The sequence below is a fragment of the Myxine glutinosa genome, chromosome 8 (genome assembly GCF_964187855.1).
Source record: "Myxine glutinosa chromosome 8, kmMyxGlut1.1, whole genome shotgun sequence".
NCBI lineage: Eukaryota > Metazoa > Chordata > Myxini > Myxiniformes > Myxinidae > Myxine > Myxine glutinosa.
In genome coordinates, this window is record NC_136268.1 from 99,238,892 (window position 1) to 99,261,635 (window position 22,744).

The 22,744-nt window shown below is 44.9% G+C and overlaps 1 protein-coding gene across 4 annotated transcripts in view; it reads right to left on the reverse strand.

Moving 5' to 3' along the window:
• The window catches only part of XPR1 (xenotropic and polytropic retrovirus receptor 1), a 186,052-nt gene that overhangs the window by 11,547 nt on the left and 151,761 nt on the right, over positions 1–22,744 (reverse strand). For all 4 annotated transcript variants that reach the window (XM_068124915.2, XM_068124917.2, XM_068124918.2 and 1 more), the window contains 3 exons: positions 17,317–17,482; positions 11,748–11,945; positions 6,266–6,441 (listed from right to left, as the gene is read on the reverse strand). In XM_068124915.2, the coding sequence (XP_067981016.1) occupies positions 6,266–6,441; positions 11,748–11,945; positions 17,317–17,482 (540 nt within the window). The remainder of the gene's footprint in view (positions 1–6,265; positions 6,442–11,747; positions 11,946–17,316; positions 17,483–22,744) is intronic.

The following is a 22,744-nucleotide window of genomic DNA, read 5'->3' on the forward strand; positions in this document are numbered from 1 at the left end:
TTCCCCATGAGAGCGATCAGCCACTGCACCGAATACAGTTAGCGTCATTTCCCGAGGAAGGTAAAGATCTAATTGATGAATGGCGTGCAGAAACCTTGCAACTCGTGACATCACAAGTTGAACAGAAACGGGACGACTACAAAGAATTTCTACAGCTGTGTGCAGTCTATCTCGATCCTGACTACCCTACTACAACATTTCAGCGTCCTGGTGCCTTACACGAAGCTAGGTGGCTGGCGAAATTGATCTACTGTTTGAAAATCTGCCTGTTTGAGACACAAATCCAGGATCTCCCATCTGGAACAATAACAGCCAAGCACCAGGGAAAGAAGCTCACATAATTCGTCACCTTTGCAACACTCATCTATTCCACTTGGTGGATGCAATGCTCCATCAGTGTAGATGCGCCCTGGAATGACCTCCTCCTGTACAAGAAGCTGCTACGGTATCAGGAACTCAACACCATAGTGACCAGTAGCACACTGAAGGCGTTCAGTCGACACCTGTGGTACCTTACCGGAGAGCTAATACCACTGGCACTATTCAGCAGTAACACCCCAGCTCATGAGTGTCGCCTACTTGCAGACCAACTGCTCCAAAAAAGACCTGACACACCGCGCCAGCTTCCTGAGAATCGTTTCGGAACAGGCTTCGGCAAACCAAGGTTCCCAACAGAAGTCAATCTCGGCTCAAAACTTGCTGACTTTGTCACCGATGATTCATGGTTTTTCTTCCATGTTCTGAAGCTGGAAGCAGGGTTCCTGTCCCTGGATGTTTCCGAGTGGCCTGAATCAGAATTCTACAAGAATGCCTTGATCAATGTTGGAGCAATCAATGTAGTGAATGATTCAGCAGAACGAGGCGTGAAGCTGAGCTCCGACTTCTTGGCAGCTGCTCGCGGTGAAGAGCACTATCAGAATGTTCTCCAAGTTGTTGAAGAGAACAGAAAGATGAGGCCCAATCTGAGAAAAAGGACAACTGAACCAGATGATAAAAGTCAGGGACAATAAAGACATTGTTGGACCAAAAGTCATAAGCAGCTGATTCATGAGTTTGTTGCCTTTCTGTTTTGTGTATGTTAGCCAAAATGGCCATTATGTTCAATTAATACATTGTTGAATACACGTGTGAACTTGTGAAGGAATATAAAATGTACTTTATATCAATATCTGAACTATGTCTGTCATGCATTAATATTTTCTGTCGATGTTTGCTAACAAAATAAATCCCTACATGTGTCCTTTGTATGTATACCACCTATTTCTGGAAGCGTTTATTGCCGTTTATTTGTTTTTGCCAGTGAATATTCAAAGCAGTGGTGGGACACATAAATAGTTTCCAATCTTCTTGAAAGTTTGCCTGGCTTTCTTATTTTGGTATAGGAATACAATGAGACCAGGGACAGATTGATTCTATAAATATATTTTTTTAAGGGGCACTGTGTGCACCCTACTGTTAGGGCAGCTAACTGGATTGGAAACTGGCTTAGAGATGGGAAGCAAAGAGTGGCTGATAGGGCAGCTAACTGGATTGGAAACTGGCTTAGAGATGGGAAGCAAAGAGTGGCTGATAGGGCAGCTAACTGGATTGGAAACTGGCTTAGAGATGGGAAGCAAAGAGTGGCTGGTAGAGCAGCTAACTGGATTGGAAACTGGCTTAGAGATGGGAAGCAAAGAGTGGCTGGTAGAGCAGCTAACTGGATTGGAAACTGGCTTAGAGATGGGAAGCAAAGAGTGGCCGATAGGGCAGCTAACTGGATTGGAAACTGGCTTAGAGATGGGAAGCAAAGAGTGGCTGATAGGGCAGCTAACTGGATTGGAAACTGGCTTAGAGATGGGAAGCAAAGAGTGGCTGATAGGGCAGCTAACTGGATTGGAAACTGGCTTAGAGATGGGAAGCAAAGAGTGGCTGATAGGGCAGCTAACTGGATTGGAAACTGGCTTAGAGATGGGAAGCAAAGAGTGGCTGATAGAGTAGCTAACTGGATTGGAAACTGGCTTAGAGATGGGAAGCAAAGAGTGGCTGATAGGGCAGCTAACTGGATTGGAAACTGGCTTAGAGATGGGAAGCAAAGAGTGGCTGGTAGAGCAGCTAACTGGATTGGAAACTGGCTTAGAGATGGGAAGCAAAGAGTGGCTGGTAGAGCAGCTAACTGGATTGGAAACTGGCTTAGAGATGGGAAGGAAAGAGTGGCTGATAGGGCAGCTAACTGGATTGGAAACTGGCTTAGAGATGGGAAGGAAAGAGTGGCTGGTAGAGCAGCTAACTGGATTGGAAACTGGCTTAGAGATGGGAAGGAAAGAGTGGCTGATAGGGCAGCTAACTGGATTGGAAACTGGCTTAGAGATGGGAAGCAAAGAGTGGCTGGTAGAGCAGATAACTGGATTGGAAACTGGCTTAGAGATGGGAAGCAAAGAGTGGCTGGTAGAGCAGCTAACTGGATTGGAAACTGGCTTAGTGATGGGAAGCAAAGAGTGGATGTGAATGGGGGGATATCCGACTGGGAAGATGTAAATAGTGGGATCAGTTCTAGGCCATTAACACTCATATTTCCATCAATTATTTGGATAATGGGGTTAAGAGTAGGCTTTCAGAATGTGCAGATGACACTAAGGTTGGAGTAGGAGGGGAAGGGGGAGAGTGCCCATATTCAGGAAAGCCTTTATGCAATTTAACAAATAAATGTAAGGTGCTGGGAATGGGTAAGAATAATGAAAATAGGGATTACATGATCTGTGGATGGTAATATATACGTGGGTATAAGCAGACAGCACAGTGCCAGGCAGCTAAAGGTAAAGCTAATGGGGGTGTCAGGTTGTATTTGTAGGGGCATAGCTTATAAATCTAAGGAGGTAGTGTTAACACTGAATAGGAATTTAGTGAGGGCTCATCTAGAATATTGTGTGCAGTTTTGGTCACCACACCTGGAGGATGAACATCCTACCATAGAGAGGGGACAGCATAGGGCTACCAACCACATTGATTCCGGGCCTAGTTGGACTAAGCTACGAGGAGCGGATGAAAGAGAAGGGACTTCATACATTAGAAATGAGGAGATTGCGAGGGATCTGATCATGACGTTTCAGACAATGAGGGGTAGAGACAAAATAAGTGCAGATTAAGATTTCCACAGAATGGATAGTGACAGGACAAGGGTGCACAATTGAAGAGTGAAGAAGAGTCATCCAGTTAAGATAGTCATAAAGTGATGGTCTTTCACTGATCAGAAAGGGGTGAATGCATGGTATGGTAATGGCAGTAGAGTCAGTGGATAGTTTTACAACTGAGCTGGATAAGTATCTGCAAGTGGTGGAAATGGGGGATTACTAAGATTTTGGCACGATTGTGGAGGCTTGATGGGCCTAATGGCATCCTCCTTTGAAGTTCCTTGTAAATCACTAAAGAAAAAAGAATTCTGCATGACGGGTCAAGGAAATGGGAGAATGCAAGAGGCCATAAATTAATTCACCCTCAGTGAAACTAACAAGATATATGGGAGAGAGCGAGGGAGGTGAGGAGTGGGGTGAGGGAGGAGATGATAATAATCAAGAAAATAACATGAAACACCGTCTCAGTTTCAAAAACCGTGAATTAGGAAACAATGTGCATCAAATCAGGGAAAAATCACTAATAAAGTTAAATCTGGAATATTTTGGTCAACCAACTTCTGCTGCAACCGCCACTTTGATTCAACGGACGTAGATCAGGTGAGTCGCTCCAGCATTAAGGAGCCACTTACAGGTGCCCTATCATTAGATTCTTGCCCATGTAGTTACTCGCTATTTGCTTTGGCGTGTTTTGGTCTGTACCTGCCATTTTCGGAAACACCATGGAATTTTAGCTGATAATTCCACCGAAAGTCATCAAAAATGACCGTGCAAACCTTTGCCCCTGGATGTCGGTGTCGGGTAAAATCCAAGTACTTTGTGGTGATTCTCAGCTAGACCTTCAAAAAAAATAAAATCGATTATTCAGATTTTTCACTTGAACCGACTGTTTTGAGCTGAGCAATTATCAGGTGAGTGTTACATTTGAAAGACAAGGCATTGAGGATGAAGTACATTTGGGTCAAGCTGAATTTAGCGACAAGGCCCTCGCTTCTCTCGATGCCTGGCCTGGAGTCTTTACCTTCAAAAAGTATTTATTTCATGTCAATCACAAGCCAGACAACTCGGAACGTGTTCACACAAGCTTGCATTTTGATCAGTTACATTTCAACACAAAATACCAATGTTTTAGGTTAGGTGGGAAATAATCAATTGAGTTTGTTTATATTTTGAGGGGGGGGGGGGGGGGGGAGGGAATAGGGGATACAGACAGGGTCGAGGCTCATGGAAGAGCTGGAACACCGAACGGATCAGGACGCAACAACAAAAGGAAGAGCAGAAAGAGGGGAGAAGCACCGATAGCAGGGCTGAGGGACAAGATGGATGGAGACAGACAAATGAGGGGTACAGGTAAGGATGAGGGGTAGGGCTGGGGGAGAATGCAGGGGGTGTAGAAGATGCCAGTTTTCACAACTTCGGGCTTCCGTTTCCGGCTATGCTGACCTGACGGTTTCCTTCCAATTGCCAATGTTGTGAGCTTATGCCACTTGGCCGTCAACGACTCGTTAGAACACTTTGCTCAAAATATTTTTGCCTTTGTCGATTGGGACTGAATGTTAATCGCTCCCTTTTGTTTTCAGTCTTCCCTCTGAGCTATGTTCCTCGAACTTTGTCGGAGAGCCTTGTTTGGCATGTTTCGGGAAAGGTTCAGAAACATCTGTCATGCTTTTCTTGGAATTGAAATATATGCTTGGCATTCCCAATACACAGTAAGTATTTATTACGACGATAGGCCTAAATATGATACTTTCGAACATTACTCCATCAGAAGAGCAATGGCCTCCATTTTCACAAGTTCATATTTATTCTTTAAAAATGGAGAAGGTGGAACAGACTCAGCAACGGTTGCTAGAGTCAGATGTGCATGGAAGAAGTTTCGGGAGCTGAGTGGCGTGCTAATGATGAGGGGAGTGTCGTTGAAGCTGAAGGGAAAGGTGTATGCTGCATGTGTGAGAAGTGTTATGATTTATGGGAGCGAGACATGGGTAATGAACGGAGAGCAGCAACAAAGGCTGGAAAGGGTGGAAATGCGAATGGTTCGATGGATGTGCGGAGTATCGTTGAGGGAGAGGAAGACATGATGAACTGCGAAAGATGATGGGAATAGAGCCTGTGATGGATGCTGTGAAGAGGAACAGGTTGAGATGGTTTGGTCATGTATTGAGGAAGGACGAAAGTGACTGGTTGAGAAGAGTGATGGAAATGAATGTAGAAGGAAGTAGAGGACGGGGAAAACCGAGAAAGACTTGGCTAAAGATGGTGGAAGAAGAAATGCAGGCAAGGGGTTAACAAGGAGAGATGCAGAAAATAGGGCAAAATGGAGAAGATTGTCATGGGGACCGCAAGGCTAACCCCCGCTCTAGTAAGGAAAATGGCCTTAAAACGCCTGTTGTTTGTTTTTGTATACAGATGGATGCTACTGTCAATAGTAGAGAATGTTGGCAACAAGTATCGAATATTCCACACAATGGGGTAGGCAGAATCCGACAGCTGGCTGCTATGCTGCACTTAACTCAAATACGATTCATTTAGACTTGGGGTAACCATTTCAGAATCATATAGAAGTTCTGCTGGGCCCACTTTGCATTACTCAGATCCGAACACTTTCAACAGCTCCCTCGGATTTTCATTGCCTTTTACCCAAGGAAAACGATGAACAGACAACCACTAGGTATTTTTTTTTTTCTTGAAAAAACACCGAGCATCTACGTAAAGCTTTGACATTATTCAAAACCAAACTTGACAAACTATTGAGGCGAGCAAGAAAAAATAAACGAGAGCAATCTCAAGCTGTAGGTAGCCTTTGTTCTTTGTCAGAATGTGTGAAAGACTGTACTGTACAAACGGGACCAAGATCGATTTTCAATGGCTGGGCAAGCAGACATCCAAAATAACATCTGCTGTAGGTATTTACATTGGAATCCAATACAATTAAATTAGGTTCTTAGGATTCAGGCAACCCATAACAACCAAACCACGATCGTCTTTCAGTCAACTATTCACAACCAAATGACTAACAGGTATTCTCAGAATGACTCGACATCAAAAACACAAGCTCAGCGGTTGGTCTGCTGCAGCATCATAATCATGGTGTGAACGGATTATGCAATTTCCTTCAATCTTTCCGATCGCCATCAAAGATCTTTTCCACTGCCGACCTTCTGTGGGTAGACAATCTCCTCCCGCAGAAATGTGTTCTCGCCAGCGTTCTTGTCAAAGAGGCCCCAGTCCATCTTGAGGTCCCATGCTAGCGTGTACAACGCGCTGATAAGCGAGGCAGCAAGCCACAGGTAGAAGTAAACTCGAGCCTCTGTGTTCGATGACTCTTCACCTTCTGTTGGGACACATGTCACACAAACGGTGATGACGGATGTCCCGTTTAGGAACTCCGCCAATGTGTCGGTGGTGTATTAATACGGCCTATCGTCATCATTTTATAATTTTCTGCAGAATATCCATATTCTCTCAGATTTGCATCATTGACAGCATGAAAAGTTGTGGATCGAGTAACAATATTCAGAGACAGAAATATTCAGAGAATAACAATATTTGGAGAAAGAAAGGTAGAAATCTGCCAGAAAGATCATTGTTGAGGAAGAAACTTAAAATGAGGTGTTTACAGCTTCCACATTCAGCTTTTCAGTTCCAGCTTCATTCCCTTTTTGCCCTCCTGACATCACCCAAATCCTGAAATCTTCGCCCTGATATGTTGTTCCTCTTTTTTTCTCTTGCTTTTCCTGGCAAGCGACCAACCTGCTCTGTAGCAAATTTCTCCTTGCGGTGAGACTTCCATTCACAATCCCTCCTGCTTTTTCATATTTCTCTCTTCTCGGGCATGTCCTCCCTGCCATACCCCCTATTGTCTGCTCAACTACCTTTACAATCCACTTCCCCACTGCGACATTAATGCACCCAAACCAACACTACCTACCCCTTGCTCTTCCCTTAAAGGTCCAGTACAATATGATTTAATGTTTGGTTTAATGAATAAATTTGGTTTCTCCAAACACGTAATAGTCAATATTTTCGTGAATAAAACTTTGTAACGAAAATTCCAGTGCATTTCAGATGCGTTTTGTATTCCCATTTCCGCACCCACCAAATAGGACAGAGATCATGTGACCCTTTGACGCTCTTGAGCGTCTTTCGGGGAACGCTCTTGGTATCTGGAAGTACATGTACAACTGCATAGTTGCAGTACAACATCATAGTCTATGCAGTACAACTGCATAACGCCAGTGCACACTCTCCAATAGCGATTTCGTCTTACAATATAGAAAGAAGAAATTAAATGCCAAATTCAGACGTGAATGCTTTACTTTTTAACATCAACTATTCACGAATGCCATGGATGGTTCACATGTGGACATTTTACGACTGTTTTTACAGCTCTGAAAAGATCCCCCCCCCCCCCCCCCCCCCACAGTTAACGTCTCATCACACCCTTATTTTCCCTCACTCATTCTTCCTCATTTTCTCCCTATTTCCTTTCTTCACTTCCTCCCAGACGATGGAAGCTGCAGCGTGTAAGCATTTTACAGCCGCGAGTGTTTGTGTCAAGGCGCACGTTGACCCCAAGTGCTTCCGACAACATTTCCATGATCAGCGTGACCAGCAGTATCACCGGCATTCCATACATCATTGTAATGATCAAACTATGCCAGCATTTATATTCGTATTACCAGCATCTGAACATAATTTTTAATCAATAAAGTTGAAAAATTGTCGAGTGGTTTGGTACATTTTCCCCCTCCACGCTCAACTCCTCCCGACACCACTCCCTTCACCTCCCCTTCCCTCTCCACTCCTGCTCATTTCTCTCCCCTTCCTTTTGTCCCATTCCTTCCCATTTTCATGAATACATTAAAGTGGTCCTCATTTACAGTTCACAAAAAGAGTAAACACTTTTCAAATTGACCTCGCGCCACTCAGTCCGACCCTCAGCACACTTGTGCTTGCGTGAATACACTCCTCGACTACTTCATGCTCTTCCATCACTCTCCTCGCTCAGCAGGGCATTTGGGCAGCTTGATGCAGCCACGATGTCAATCACTTCCATGCCATACTGACTGAAGTATGACAAAAACAAAGCACCAACCACGTAGGTGAGGTTCAGCTCTCGATGGTGCAGCCTGGATTTAAAAAAAATGAGCCGTTCAGGTCTGCAATGTGCCAGAGGCTGAAAAATGCATGTGGCGATCGTGCCGCCAAGATTCATAACTATAACAGACTATTACATCAAAATACTACTCAACTCGACAGTTCTAGCTCAGATCAATGATTTATATATCAATAGCACTTACCAGCTATTATTGCCGTGTTTTGCATCAGGGTCGCCCTCTTTCTATTAATCATTTTGGGTTCATACATGTATGGCTTAATTGGCTTTACAACTCCTATTACAATCGTTACAAAATTCTACATCCGAAAAGACTTCCTCAGATTCACTTCAGGACGTGGCAGATTCTGAAATGAGTCGTATGCAATTTCTTAGCGCAGTTCACTGAAACTGTGCACTGGAAATGTACAACAGCACCTCTCTCCATTAAATATTATAAGCTAATGCCATCTGTCTATGTCTGCCTTTCCCACCCTGAAACATGGGAACGCTCCTCGGAGAAAAAAAAAAAGATTAAGTAAAAGTTGCTTAAAGTTAATCCAAAACCTACGGGAAAATTGTAATTTTTTTTCAATCAGACACAAAAATAAATTTGGGCGGTGTATAAGGTAACCGACCGATACCCTCAATCACTCCCAAATATTTTTTTCTTTTTCTGTTAAGAGATATGCGCCTTATGCGGCGATATGTTTGCTGTTAAGAAATATGATGATGGGTTCACAAACTCACCCACTAAGCCCCACTGTTCGCCCTGTCGCAGCTCTCGTCACCAAAACCCAATTTAGAGGTACGCGATAGGGTTTCCCTCTTTCTTTCGATTTTTTTTTCTTTTTTATACATAGTCGAGGCTCAGGAAGAGGTGGAATTTGTATACTGAATGGATCAGGATAACAGGACAAAATGAACAGCAGGTAGAGGGGGAAACACCAACAGCAGAGTTGAAAGAGGCATATTTGGACAAACAATGGGTGTGGGGAGGTTTGAGGGGCAGGAGAGGATGCAAAGGGTGGACAAGATAGATACAGGAGGAAACTCAGGAGGGAAAACTGGAAATTTGGGAGGGATTGAGGTGAGGGGTGTTAACCGGGGTAGAAAGATCATGGTATTGGATTGGGGACTATCTGTAATGGTGATGAACAGCTGTCTTGAAGACCTGAAGGCAATAATGAGATTGAAGAGAATGTGGAAGTTGGTTCCACAGGCTGGAGAAAAGAGGAATGAATGAGTGGAGGTGAGCAGTGATCTTGTATTTAGATAGTTTAACCAGAAGGGGAATGATGGTAGAGTGTGTGTGACCTGCAGAAACCTGGGGGAGACAAAGCACGGAGAGTAGAGGGTGCAAGACCAGAAAGGAGGTGGTAGAAGACAGAGACCACTGACCTCTCTGTGATGACGTAGTGATAGACCCATAGACTCAGCTTCCTTGCGGGAGATTTCTTGATCTTGAATCTTGAAGGTCAAAGTTTCCACGGTGTCAAGCTGATCAGGGTGTTTCAACAGCATCAAACGTCAAGCTTTCTATACCATTCTACAATGGTACACAAAGCCTTAATCCAAAGTGCCATGGAGTATGGCTCCCCCACTATAACCTGGCACTGCTGCTTCTCACCTTGCCTTGCTAGTTAATATAGGGCCCTCCATGTCAACAACATCACTCAAAAGGAATTTGTCTCAATGTCTGCTTCTCATTCAGATTGTGGCCTTGCAGTCTTTCCCTCAATCCTGCTCCATCTATCCTCTTGCCTCTTCAACCATCAGCCATGTGCCTCCAGATTTCTTTCATATGTTCGATGCAAACACAATAGTTTTTTTTACTTCTTAAGTGTCACCTTAGTGTTCACCTCCATTAATTTGTCCCTTTTTCTTTCACCGTACGTCTTCCCAGGTTATTTATGCTCTTCCCTCATCAAGATTGCAACCCAGCCTACTTGAGTCTCCTGTTTATACTGCTGAGCTATCAATACTCACCAACTCCCTGCCTCCTTTGTCCACCCGTTTCCACTTCACATCAACGACACATGGCTTATTAAATATTGTTGCGGTTTTGAGTCTGTCAAGTGAGTTTAATAAAGGTTAAAGTTTGCCCCCCCATAGTTAGTCACACAAGCAACATGTAGCCCCGCGATAGTATAGTTATGTCTTAGTATTTGTAAGCTTAGTCCTTTTCCTTTGTTAGTTCTGTGTTGAGTAGGAGCCAGGAGAATAGGCCCTACTTGCCACCGATTTTCCAGCCACCCCAGCCTCGATCCAGTTTACTAAGCATTGGTTGATTATTGGGCGAGTTAACACGAGGCAGGCCTAGGAAGGTCGGGGCGGAGTCGAGGGTGGAGCGGCAGAAGCAATGACGGTCAGCACAAGCCACCAATCAGAGCTCGGAGGTGGTGACGGCGGCGTGGCATCAGAGGGCGTGGTAAGAAGGTTCGAGTGATTTCCAGAAGGTTCGGGGGGCGTAGCTATAAAACCGGCTGCGCGAAAGCCCTCAAGAGGACTTGCTGCGCAAAAGCCCTCAAGAGGACTTGCTGCGAGAGAGAAAGATAGAGGACTCACAGAGGAACGCAGGACTTGCGGCAAAAGGATTGGCGAAAGAACTTGATAAGCGGTGAAAGCTGATGAACTTGACAAACTTGCACGAGAACGCGCGCGCTAACCAGCTCCGTGTATAGAAGAAGAGGAGTTGGCCGCTACATATACGCGGGCGCAGCCAGACACGCTTATAACGAATACAGCGCATTTGAGACGCACGAGTGAGCAAGGCTGAGTAACCGCCAGTCGCGCTAAAGTCCGCCCTCTGCCGTTCCGCCCCATCATCTGTTCGTTCGAGAGACGCACCACGAGTCCCTGCCTTCGCCTGCCACCATCTTCGCGGGACGTGCCGCGGCCGTGGAGAGCCAGACGGGGACCATCTCTCGACGCGTTGGGGAACACCTGCCCTTCTACATTTCCCTGTGTGAGTGTGAGACGGGCCCGTTGTCCAAGGGATAAGTTAAGACTGCTTAAGTTAAGACTCTGTGTCTCTTCGTCCTTGAACTTGTATATACGTGTGGGAATAATTAAACCCATTTGTTCTTCCTTTCTTCCTGATTCGATCGTTCCTGTGGTTTTCTCATTTGACTAAGCGTGGCACGAATAAGATCGCTCCAATCGGGTTCCACTAAGTAAGACTGCGCGGACCACGTGTACACAATCCGCTCGGCGTACTCACATCACACGTGGTTCGTGCGAGGCTCGTTTCCTCGCTCCCAGGGCAGCGCGGGGAATTAGGTACGAGCGAGAAGTAGTCCCGAAACCCTACTCCGCGTTTGTCCGGGAGGGACGTAATAAGTCTCGGTTCCGCCAAGGCCCAGCGAAGGCAAGGGGATTAATCCCCCCTTGATAAGGGGAAGAAGGCCAGCGTAGAGAACCGTAACAATATGAACAGAAAATCAAGTCATTTATGTGTTCCCGCAACCATTATCTAGCTTTTCAAATTCCAATGTTAAAGGTACGGTGAGAATAAAAGAGCAGGATCTACGGTGGCTTACGCTGGCTCAGGCTGTACAACGCTGCAAAAGCGACGACAAAGAAGACAGTAGAGTATTTGCCAGCATTGAGAAGGTGAGGAAAAGCACGCCGGCTATCATGGTAACGCCGCAGGCATTGTGCAAAGCGTATCCAGGCTGGAATACACTGGATAACTGCACGCAAGCCATAGGAGTAGCTGTTGCAGATGCCGTCGGTTCCTGTATGCAAACACAAAATACAAATAGATATCTGAAACAGATGTATGTTTGGTGCTTGACTTAGAAGTTAACACCGCACCATGTTAGTTCTGCAAAGGTCAAGCTCCCCCACCTCGTGGTCGAGGCCGTTTATTCCTGATACGTGAAATACCCTGCAACCCAAGCCTACAGAAAATACATTTTGGAATTCCGGACACATTTTCGATCCAATTATCATGGATTTTTGTTAAAAAAATGATTCATAGGTATCGTACCTGAATAAAGTATTCATCCCCCTTGATTTTTTTTGTCACTGATCTACACATAATACACCATCATATCAAAGTGGAATTTGTTTTTTTTTAGAAATGTTTACAAAATAATTAAAAATGAAAAGCTGAAATATTTAATTTACAGAAGAAGTCAACCCCTTTGCTATGACACTCCTAATTGGCTCAGGTGCATCCAATTTCCTTTGATCATCCTTGAGATGTCTACAACTTGATTGGAGTCAACCTGTGGCCAATTCAATTGATCAGACATGATTTAAAAAGAAACACACCTTTTTATAAAAGGTCCCACAGTTGATGGTGCATGTCAGAGCAGAAACTCTACCATGAACTCCGAGGAACTGTCCAAAGAACTTCAAGATAGAATTGTGAAGAGGCATCGATCTGGGGAAGTGTACACAACAATTTCTATAGTGATGAAAGTTCCCAAAAGTACATTGAGCTCTATCATTAGGAAATGGAAAGACGATTGAACTACCGAGACCCTTCCGAGAACTGGCTGTCTGACCAAACTGAACAACTGGGCAAAAAGGACCTAAGTCAGGGAGGTGACCAAGAACCCAATGACCACTCAGACAGAACTACAGAGATTCTTGGCTGACACGGGACACGTCTCTGCAGCACTTCACAAATCTAGGCTTTATGGGAGAGTGGCCAGATGGAAACCACTCCTGAGAAAAAGGCACACAACAGCATACCTGGAGTTTGCAAAAAGACACATGAAAGACTCAGAGCATGAGCCAAAATATTCTGTGGTCTGATGAAAAAAATTGAACTCTTTGGTCTGAATGCAAAGCACTACATCTGGCAAAAACCGAGCACAGCTCATCATACATCCAACACCATCCCTACCGTGAAGCATAGTTGTGGCAGCATCATGTTATGGGGATGCTTTTCATCGGCATGGACTGGGAGACTTGTAGGGATAGAGGGAACAGTAAATGGAGCCAAATGCAGGCAAATCCTGGAAAAGAACCTGCTTTAGAGTGCAAAAGACCTTAGACTGTGGTGAAGATTTATGTTCCAACAGGACAATGACCCCAAGCATACAGCCAGAAGCAACACTGGAATCGCTTCTGAAAAAGAATGTGAAAGTCTTGTGTGGCCCAGCCAAAGCTCAGACTTGAATCCAACTGAGAATCTGTGGAAAGACTTGAAGATTGCTGTTCACCAATGTTCCCCATCCATCTTGACAGAGCCTGAGCAAATCTGCAAGGAAGAATGGGTGAAACTCCCCAAATCCTGATGTACAATGCTGATAAAGTCAAAACCCAAGAAGACTCAAAGCAGTAATCGCTGCAAAGGTGCTTCGAACAAAAGTATTGACTCAGTGGGTTACATACTTATGCAAATTAGATATTTCTGTATTTCATTGTTTATTATTTTGTAAAAAATAAATAAATTACAAAATTAAAAAACTTCCACTTTGACATTATGGGGCCGTGCGCGTCTCAATCAATGACAAAACAAAATCCCAATCTAATCCATTTTAAATTCAGGCTGCAACAACAAAATATGAAAAAGTCAAGGGGTGTGAATAGTCTCTGAAGGCACTGTTGGTGCTCCTCTGCTGAAAGTTGTGTCAATTGCTCAAGCGGTTGTGGAGAAAACAAATTTGAAAGCAAACTAGAAAGCATCAGAAAATGTAAAGCCCGTCCGCGCCCACTTTGTGTTCTGACTTCTTCCGTACGCTGAACAGGACGAAAACAGCTAAAATAAAAATACAAAAAAAAAGAATAAATAAAAAAGACAGGCCGATTTGGTGTGATCTTGACCGTTTGACCTTAAACAGGGGCTGATCTAGGATTTCCAATAAGGAGGGGCGCAACTGATGAGGGCGAAGCTCTAACGCGAGGGCCGTAGGCCCGAAGCCTGTAGTGGGGGTCTGGGGGTCCTCTCCCAGGAAAATTTGAAATTTATACTGCTCTAGATGCGTTTTCCTGCAATCTGGGGAGAAATATTCATGCCTCAATTTTAGGCATTTTATCCCCGTATCTTTTGATTTTAGGGATTGATTTTGAGACCAAAGTCAGACAGAAAAAGTACTTGTGTAAGTGATAAAACGAAAGATTTATTCAGCATAAGTGCTCAGTCATGAGGGTTTATGAATGTGGATTAATTATTTCCATAATGTGATGCTCTGGACAATCAGTCATTGAAATCCTCTACCCATGGAACAATACAATCGGACCAGTTTTAAAATCACCACCGATTCATCAAATCAAATGCGTCCTTGTCGCAACTGTCTCGTTTTATTTGACTTTTCACCGAGTGGATTTACGAAGAGCATTCTCCGTGGATATCTATTGGTGTATGCGTCAATGATTTTGCTGTAGTCAAGTCGGATATCACGATGGATGAAGAGCAGGACAAGGGCGTTAAAGCGATCCTCCGACATCATGCTCCGATAGTCCGTCTTGACGTAACGTAACGTCAATTTCTAAAACTATTCTATCACGCAGTGCGTTATCTTTTGAAATCCTGTTGGTTAAGCGCATCGCCAGCAGCGACATCAAAGCTTAGGCAGCTCAGCAAAAACGGCACTTTCTAAAAATCAAAATAAGGGGGGGGGGGGGGCGCCGTTTGCGCCCCCCTCTAAATCAGCCTCTGTCAAAAGTAATAGGCTAATAATAGGCAAAAGTAATAGGCCTCAAAAGTAAAAGTAATAGGCAAAAAAAACAAAGACAGAACCCAATATGCAAACCTTGCTCAAATTTCAAGTCAATCAGATGAAAATGATGATTTTATGCAACCTTGACCTTTGACCATTTAAAACGTTAAAAAAACAAAATAACAATCGGCTAATAACTTTTGATTGTTGAACTAATTCAGTGACCCAATATGCAAATTCTTGAAATTTCAAGTCAACTGGATGAAAATCGACGATTTCATGTGATGCTGACCTTTGACCTTGTGACAAAATTCTTACTTTGACTTCTCTATATTCTCATAATAAAGCTTTGTTGAAAATGTTATGACAAAAGCTCAAATGTCAAAAAGTTACGGCACGCGCACACGCACACACACAAAACCCCATCTCTCGCTGCGCAGGGGACGGCCTAATAAATGTGAAAAGTGAGGGTGGAAGTGAAAAAAAAAACTGAAGCTTTTTCAGTTTCAAAAAATCACCACTCCACTTCCTCCTCCTTCCATCATCACCACCACCTCCACCTCTCTCTCCTTCCATCACCTCCTCCTCCTCCTCCTTCAACCACCACATCCTCCTCCTTCAACCACCACCTTTCTTCCCCTTCCCCACTTCATTCCCACCCCTTCCTCATCTACCCCTCCTCCTCAGCAGCACCACCTACCTCCCTCGCTAAACCACCAACATTTTACCTTTCTGCTTTGCCACATGAAGTGCATTCAGAAAATATTCAGACCCCTTCACTTTTTTCACATTTTGTTATGTTGCAGCCTTATGCTGAAATAGTTTAAATTCATTTTTCCCCTCATCAATGTACACTCAATACCCCATAATGACAAAGAGAAAACAGGATTTTAGAAGGTTTTGCAAATTTATTAAAAAGAAAACTGAAATATCACATTGACATAAGTATTCAGACCCTTAACTGAGTACTTAGTTGAAGCACCTTAGGCAGCGATTACAGCCTCAAGTCTTCTTGGGTATGACGCAACAAGCTTTGCACACCTGGATTTGGGGATTTTCTGCCATTCTTCTCTGCAGATCCTCTCAAGCTCTGTCAGGTTGGATGGGGACCATTGGTGGACAGCCATTTTCAGGTCTCTCCAGAGATGTTCGATTGGGTTCAAGTCAGAGCTCTGGCTGGGCCACTCAAGGACCTTCACAGAGTTGTCCCTAAGCCACTCCTGTGTTGTCTTGGCTGTGTGCTTGGGGTCATTGTCCTGTTGGAAGGTGAACCTTCGGCCCAGTCTGAGGTCCTGAGCGCTCTGTTTCAGGTTTTCATTAAGGATATCTCTGTACTTTGCTCTGTTCATTGTTCCCTCAACCCTGACCAGTCCTCCAGTCCCTGCTGCTGAAAAGCACCCCCACAGCATGATGCTGCCACCACCATGCTTCACCGTTGGGATGGTATTGGGCAGGTGATGAGCAGTGCCTGGTTTCCTCCAGACATGACGCTTAGAATTGAGGCCAAACAGTTCAATCTTGGTTTCATCAGACCACAGAATCTTGTTTCTCACAGTCTGAGAGTCCTTTAGGTGCTTTTTTGCAAACTCCAAGCGGGCTTTCATGTGTCTTTCAGTGAGGAGAGGCTTCTGTCTGGCCACTCTGCCATAAAGCCCAGATCGGTGGAGTGTTGCAGTTATGGTTGTCCTTCTGGAAGTTTCTCCCATCTCCACACAAGATCTCTGGAGCTTAGCCAGAGTGACCATCGGGTTCTTGGTCACCTCTCTTACCAAGGCCCTTCTCCTCCGATTGCTCAGTTTGGCCGGGCGGCCAGCTCTAGGAAGAGTCCTGGTTGTTCCAAACTTCTTCAATTTAAGAATTATGGGGGCCACTGTGCTCTTGGGAACCTTCAATGCAGCAAAGATTTTTTTTTGTAGGCTTCCCCAGATCTGTGCCTCGACACAATCCTGTCTCTGAGCTCTACAGGCTGTTTCTTCGACCTCATGGCTTGGTTTTTGCTCTGATATTCATTGTCAGCTGTGAGACCTTATATAGACAGGTGTGTGCCTTTCCAAATCATGTCCAATCAATTGAATTTACCATAGGTGGACTCCAATCAAGGTGTAGAAACATCTCAAAGATGATCAAGAGAAATGGGAGGTACCTGAGCTAAATTTCAAGTGTCATAGCAAAGGGTCTGAATACTTATGTCAATGTGATATTTCAGTTTTTTCTTTTTAATAAATTTGAAAAACTTTCTAAAATCCTGTTTTCTTTTTGTCATTATGGGGTATTGAGTGTAGATTGATGAGGGAAAAAATGAATTTAAACGATTTCAGCATAAGGCTGCAACATAACAAAATGTGTAAAAAGTGAAGGGGTCTGAATACTTTCTGAATGCACTGTATTTTGATGAATGGCCATATGTTATATGAGATTAAAATCTGTTGGTTTGGCTGATGCACAGAATATGCAATAGCCAAGTGGAAGGTGTGAGGAAGCGCAATCCTACCATTGGATTGCCAAAGGCTGTGTTTGTTGGTCCAGTTGAGCTCATATATGTAGAAACAAGTGGTGTACTCCAAATCCATAAGAATGCACCCAAGGCTGTTCAATTGGTCTGCGATCCAGAAATCAGCGAATTGCACTTTGAACACGGGGGATGTAAATGCACGAAACTGTGAGGAGGCAAAATAAAGACAAGAAAAGAAATGGAATAAACTTAGAGGTATCCTTAGAGGAACCAAGCGAATCCTGGACTTTTCTTATTCATTTCTTTATTTATATATATTAAACAGAGAATCAATGCAGTTGAAGAAGATGAAGAATATTTCAAGCAATTTCATGGTGCTACGCTGGATCAAAATCCATTCGTACATTGCAATACTCAATAATTGATAATGGCTAAAAGCAAAATTGCAGTATTCTTAGAGGTGTGACATCATCCCCCTCCCCAGTAAATTAGGGGGAAGGGACATAAACCTGAAAATGTTTCAGAAATGCTCATTCCACTGGGATCCTTAAACTTCAATAACAAATGTGTCTAGTGATGATGGCTTGACAACCCCCAAAAATGTCATCCTAAGTAATGTTGGTAAAGTGGTTTCATTGATTGGAAAGCATCTTACATGTTGTTGTATTTGGCTTATTTGCAAGGCAACAAGTACTATGTCTCAAACATGCTTGATAGGGTTCAGGAAAATAAATGCACACAAACATTGGTCCATCTTGAAAAGGTACCTGGGGAGAAGTCTGGCTTGATAGGGTCAAGCATAGGTCTGTTTTATTTATTTCTCACCTTTAAAAAGTAACAAGCCGTTCTGCTCGAAATTGACGGAAACCAATTTCAAGATGGCTACCGTTGCGGCCACATTGAAAATCGCAGCGCGCACATTTTCGAAAGGAACCTTCCTCTACTCAACGCCAACACACACTGCAAAAATGAATTTAATCGGACAAGCCGTTCTGCTCAAAATTGACGGAAACCAAAAGTTGACGGAAGCCCGGATGGCTGCCGTGGCGGCCAGATTGAAAATCGCAGCACGCCCATTTTTGAAAGGAACCTTCCTCGACTCAACCCCAACACACACTGCAAAAATGGATTTAATCGGACAAGCCGTTCTCCTTGAAATTGACGGAAACCAAAAGTTGACGGACGCCCGGACGCCCGCGACAATACCCTTTAGCCCATTGGGCTGAGGGGTGAAAAGTACATACAATCACGTGAAAAAGTAAGTACACCCCATGTAAAGTTTTGACTTTTTCAACATACAGCTATTTGATCTTCATTTCAACAATATTGATAGATAAAGGTGATATAATATAACAAATATCATGAAACATTTACATTTTGTCGTCCATTGTATAATTTAAATAAACATAAATGCAAATTTTGCATGTGGAAAAAGTAAGTACACCCTTGGCTCTAATAGGTGGTAATCTAATAGGTATTGCCCCCTTTGGCAGAAACAACCTCAAGTAGGTGTTTCTTATAACTGTCTTCCAGTCTCTGACATTGACAGGGAGAAATTTTTGCCCACTCCTCCATGCAGAATTCTTTCAGCTGTGCGATGTTTGAGGAGTTTCTTGCATGCACAGCTCATTTCAAATCCCTCCACAACATCTTGATGGGATTTAGATCCGGGCTTTGACTTGGCCATTCCAGAACACTCCATTTCTTTCTTTTCAACCATTCCTTGGTGGATTTACTGGTATGTTTCGGGTCATTGTCATGTTGCAAGGTCCACCTTCGATTGAGCTTCAACTTTCCGACAGATGGCTTCACATTATCCTCAAGCACCCTCTGGTACAATGAAGAATTCATAGGGGATTATATGATGGTGAGCTGCCCAGTCCCTGATGCAGCAAAGCTGCCCCAAACCATAATATTTCCACCACCGTGCTTTACAGTTGGTATCAGGTTCTTGTGGTCAAATGCTGTCTTTGGTTTTCACCAAACATGTCTTCTGGTACTGTGGCCAAATAGCTCTACCTTTGACTCATCTGTCCAGAGCACATTGTTCCAGAAGTGCTGGTCTTTGCCGAGGTGTTCATTGGCAAACTTTAGTCCTGGCACACCTCCCATGTAGATCAAATTTGTGCAGCCTCTTTCTAATGGTCGACTCGTGCACTTTGACATCAAGTGGCAAGAGCTACCTGTAGGTCCCGTGATGACATTCTGGAGTTCTTAGACTTCTTTCAGCATCTTGCAGTCCGCTCTCGGGCTGAACTTGCTGGGGCGGCCTGGCCTGAACAAGTTGGCAGTTGTTTGGAATCTTCTCCACTTGTACATGATCTTCCGTACAGTCGAATGATTGATTTCAAATTGTTTGGAGATCTTTTTAAATCCCTTCCCAGACTCGTAGGCATCTATAACCTTCTTTCTGAAGGCATCAGAGAGCTCTTTTGATCTAGGCATGGTGACGCCGCACACTTCAACAACAAAGAGCAAAACCAAACTAAATGTCTGAGGTTTAAATAAGACAGGTTCCTCCAAGATCCTCTCTAACGATGTTCTAATCATTTGCACCTGAGCTGGTGCACCTGATTCTAATTTTAGGTATTTGAAGTCGTGATAAATGTAGGGGTGTACTTACTTTTTTCACATGCGAAATTTGCATTCATGTTTATTTAAATTATACAATGGACTACAAAATGTACATATTTCTTGATATTTGTTATATTATATCACCTTTATCTTTCAATATTGTTGAAATGAAGAGATCAACTGCTGTATGTTGAAATAGTCAAAACTTTACATGGGGTGTTCTTACTTTTTCACGTGACTGTAGATATGTGTGTGTGTGTGTGTGTGTGTGTGTGTGTGTGTGTGTGTGTGTGTGTGTGTGTGTGTGTGTGTGTGTGTGTGTGTGTGTGTGTGTGTGTGTGTGTGTGTGTGTGTGTGTGTGTGTATATGTATGTATATATATTGTCGCGATCCCGGCTGTGAAATGGTTCCCAGCACGGAATACGGACGTTAATGTCCGGGCTTCAAGTAGTCCACGGAGTGGACAGAGAGAACTCAATAAACACAATTGTGTTATAATCGGCCTTCTAGGGGTAAGGCACGATGCTTTATTGGCTCGATCACAAAAACCATAAATGGTAACAGAATGGAATACACTGCACAAAGCCTGCAGGAACTGTCGGCCCCAGAAGCTCCAAACAGGACGCAGGGAAGATCACTCGCGGTTCCAATCGACGATCTCCGGGACTCGGAGGGTAACAGAGTGGAATACACCGCACAAGGCCTGCAGGAACGGTCGGCCAGCAGCTCCAACACGACGCAGGCAATATCTGACTCACGGTTCCAATCCACGAGATCCGGGAATCACTCGTTCTCTTCCGGAGTTACTCACTCGTAAAATACAGAACGGTAAACGATCAGCCCAACGCGGCTGTCGTGAAGATTAAGGGAAATCCCTTTATCTATTTCCCACTCGGAGCCTTCGAGAGTCGCGTCCGTTGCATAAGATGGCGACCGCGCTCTCTGGACTCTCCACCAATCACGTGCCGAATCGCCTCCCGATCGCGTGAGGCTCCAAGGAGGCCACGTCACGCGGTGGGCGGGGCACCAAATCTGGGTGAGAACAGGTGGTTTCACCGGTGGTTTCTCACAGTCCTCCCCCCCTAAGTAAAAACCCCGTCGAATAGACGGCGTTTTTAAAACCAGTATTTGTAGTAGGTGCAAATCACATGGCAAGATGATGGCGGTAATCGCTAACAGGCAATTAACGCAATTAACAATTATTAACACTTATTAACAACAATAACGCAACAACGCAACAATACAACGCAACGCAATAGCGCAACAATAACGCAATTATTAACGCACAGGCAATTAACAGGCATTAACAGGTTAACAATGAACCAGTTTGGTTTTTTTTTTTTTTCACACACAATTTTTAACACCATACACCACATTAATATCTACCCTACAAGAGTTACACTTCACACAAAGCACAATAGAGAGGCAAGGGGCCAAACTCAAGTTGGGGGAAGCGTTGACAGGAAGGAAACGGGCCGAGACCTAGAGCGGCGGGTACTCCTCCGGTGTCGAGAACAACAGTCATATGCGTAATGACCCCTTTCACCGCACTGGTAACATCGATCGTTCGGGTCGAAAGGCCTGCGGACCAAAGGGCGTCTGAAACGAGGCCGCCGCGACATGCCATTCGACATCTCGACGCACACACGCGATCCGCAAATTAACCTTCCATCAAGGGCTCTGACCGAATCTTCAGCATCTCGTGGCTCTTCAAACTCAACAACTGCAAATCCAGGTGGGTTTCGAGCAACCCATACGTTGCGGAGTGGTCCGTAATGTTCGAAGACCCTCCCTAGCTCGGCTTTCGCTGCTCCATTGCCCAGGTTTCCCACATATACCTTAGCATTAGCGTTCCTGCTGAATCGCGTCATGGCGGGAGCGGTCCCTGAGGAGCACGGCACCTGAGGGTGGCTTGACGGGAGGCTCGGGTGGACTTCAGCTGACGCAACGTCACCGTCGGGAACTGGAGTCGAGGCGCTAGGCTCCTCGGGCCAGAGTGAAGATATGTCTGACTCCGCCACTCTCTCCGCCTGTTTACTCTGGGATCTAGTGACCCCCCCACAGGTCAGAGTCAATGACTCCTCCCTGGCCATGGCATCATTGCCAATCAGCAAGGAGACCCCGGGTATCGGGTAGTAGGGTACCACCACACAGGTCACTGGACCCTTAAAAATGTCACTCCGGACCTCGAGGAGGGCAAGGGGATACCGGCCAAGAACCCGGTCAATGCCCCGAAGGAGGGTATACTCGCCGGTATAACGCATCTGAGAGGCCGGAACTACCCCCGCCCGGAGAACACACCGTGTCGCCCCAGTATCCCGAAGGTATTGGGCCTCAAACTTCAGCATCGAATCAGGGCCACCCACTAAGGCTGTCCCTGAATAATCCTGGTACAGTGGATGAATGGAATTAGCCTCGGTGGCAGTGACCTCGGTCACCGATGCCACCGTCGTGTGCGAGGGCCCGGCGGATGAGCTCCACTGATCTCCCTCCGACTTAACAGGAGGGTTGCCTCGGTAGGCCGGACTAGCGGGATTAGAGAAGCAGCGGTTTTCACCGTGCCCCACGCGTTTGCAGAAATCGCACCAGGGCCCTGCCCTGGTCTGCGGCTCGCGACCGCCACCAGTGGAGGGCATCGGAGAACCCCTCCCCTCGATCCAGCCGCCGGGCAGACGGGGGGCGGTCTTGATCGCAGACTCCTCCGTCTTACGACGCGACTGCGTGACTTGCAGCATTTTGCACGCCAAAACATGTTTATCAATAAGGTTGACGCAGTCTGCCAAGGAAACAGTGTCTTTGTCGACAAGAAACAATGCTAAGTCAGGCGGAAGCTGTTGATCGATACGGTAACGCACCAGGAGTTCCGCAACCGCTTGAGGTAACTCAACCTTGC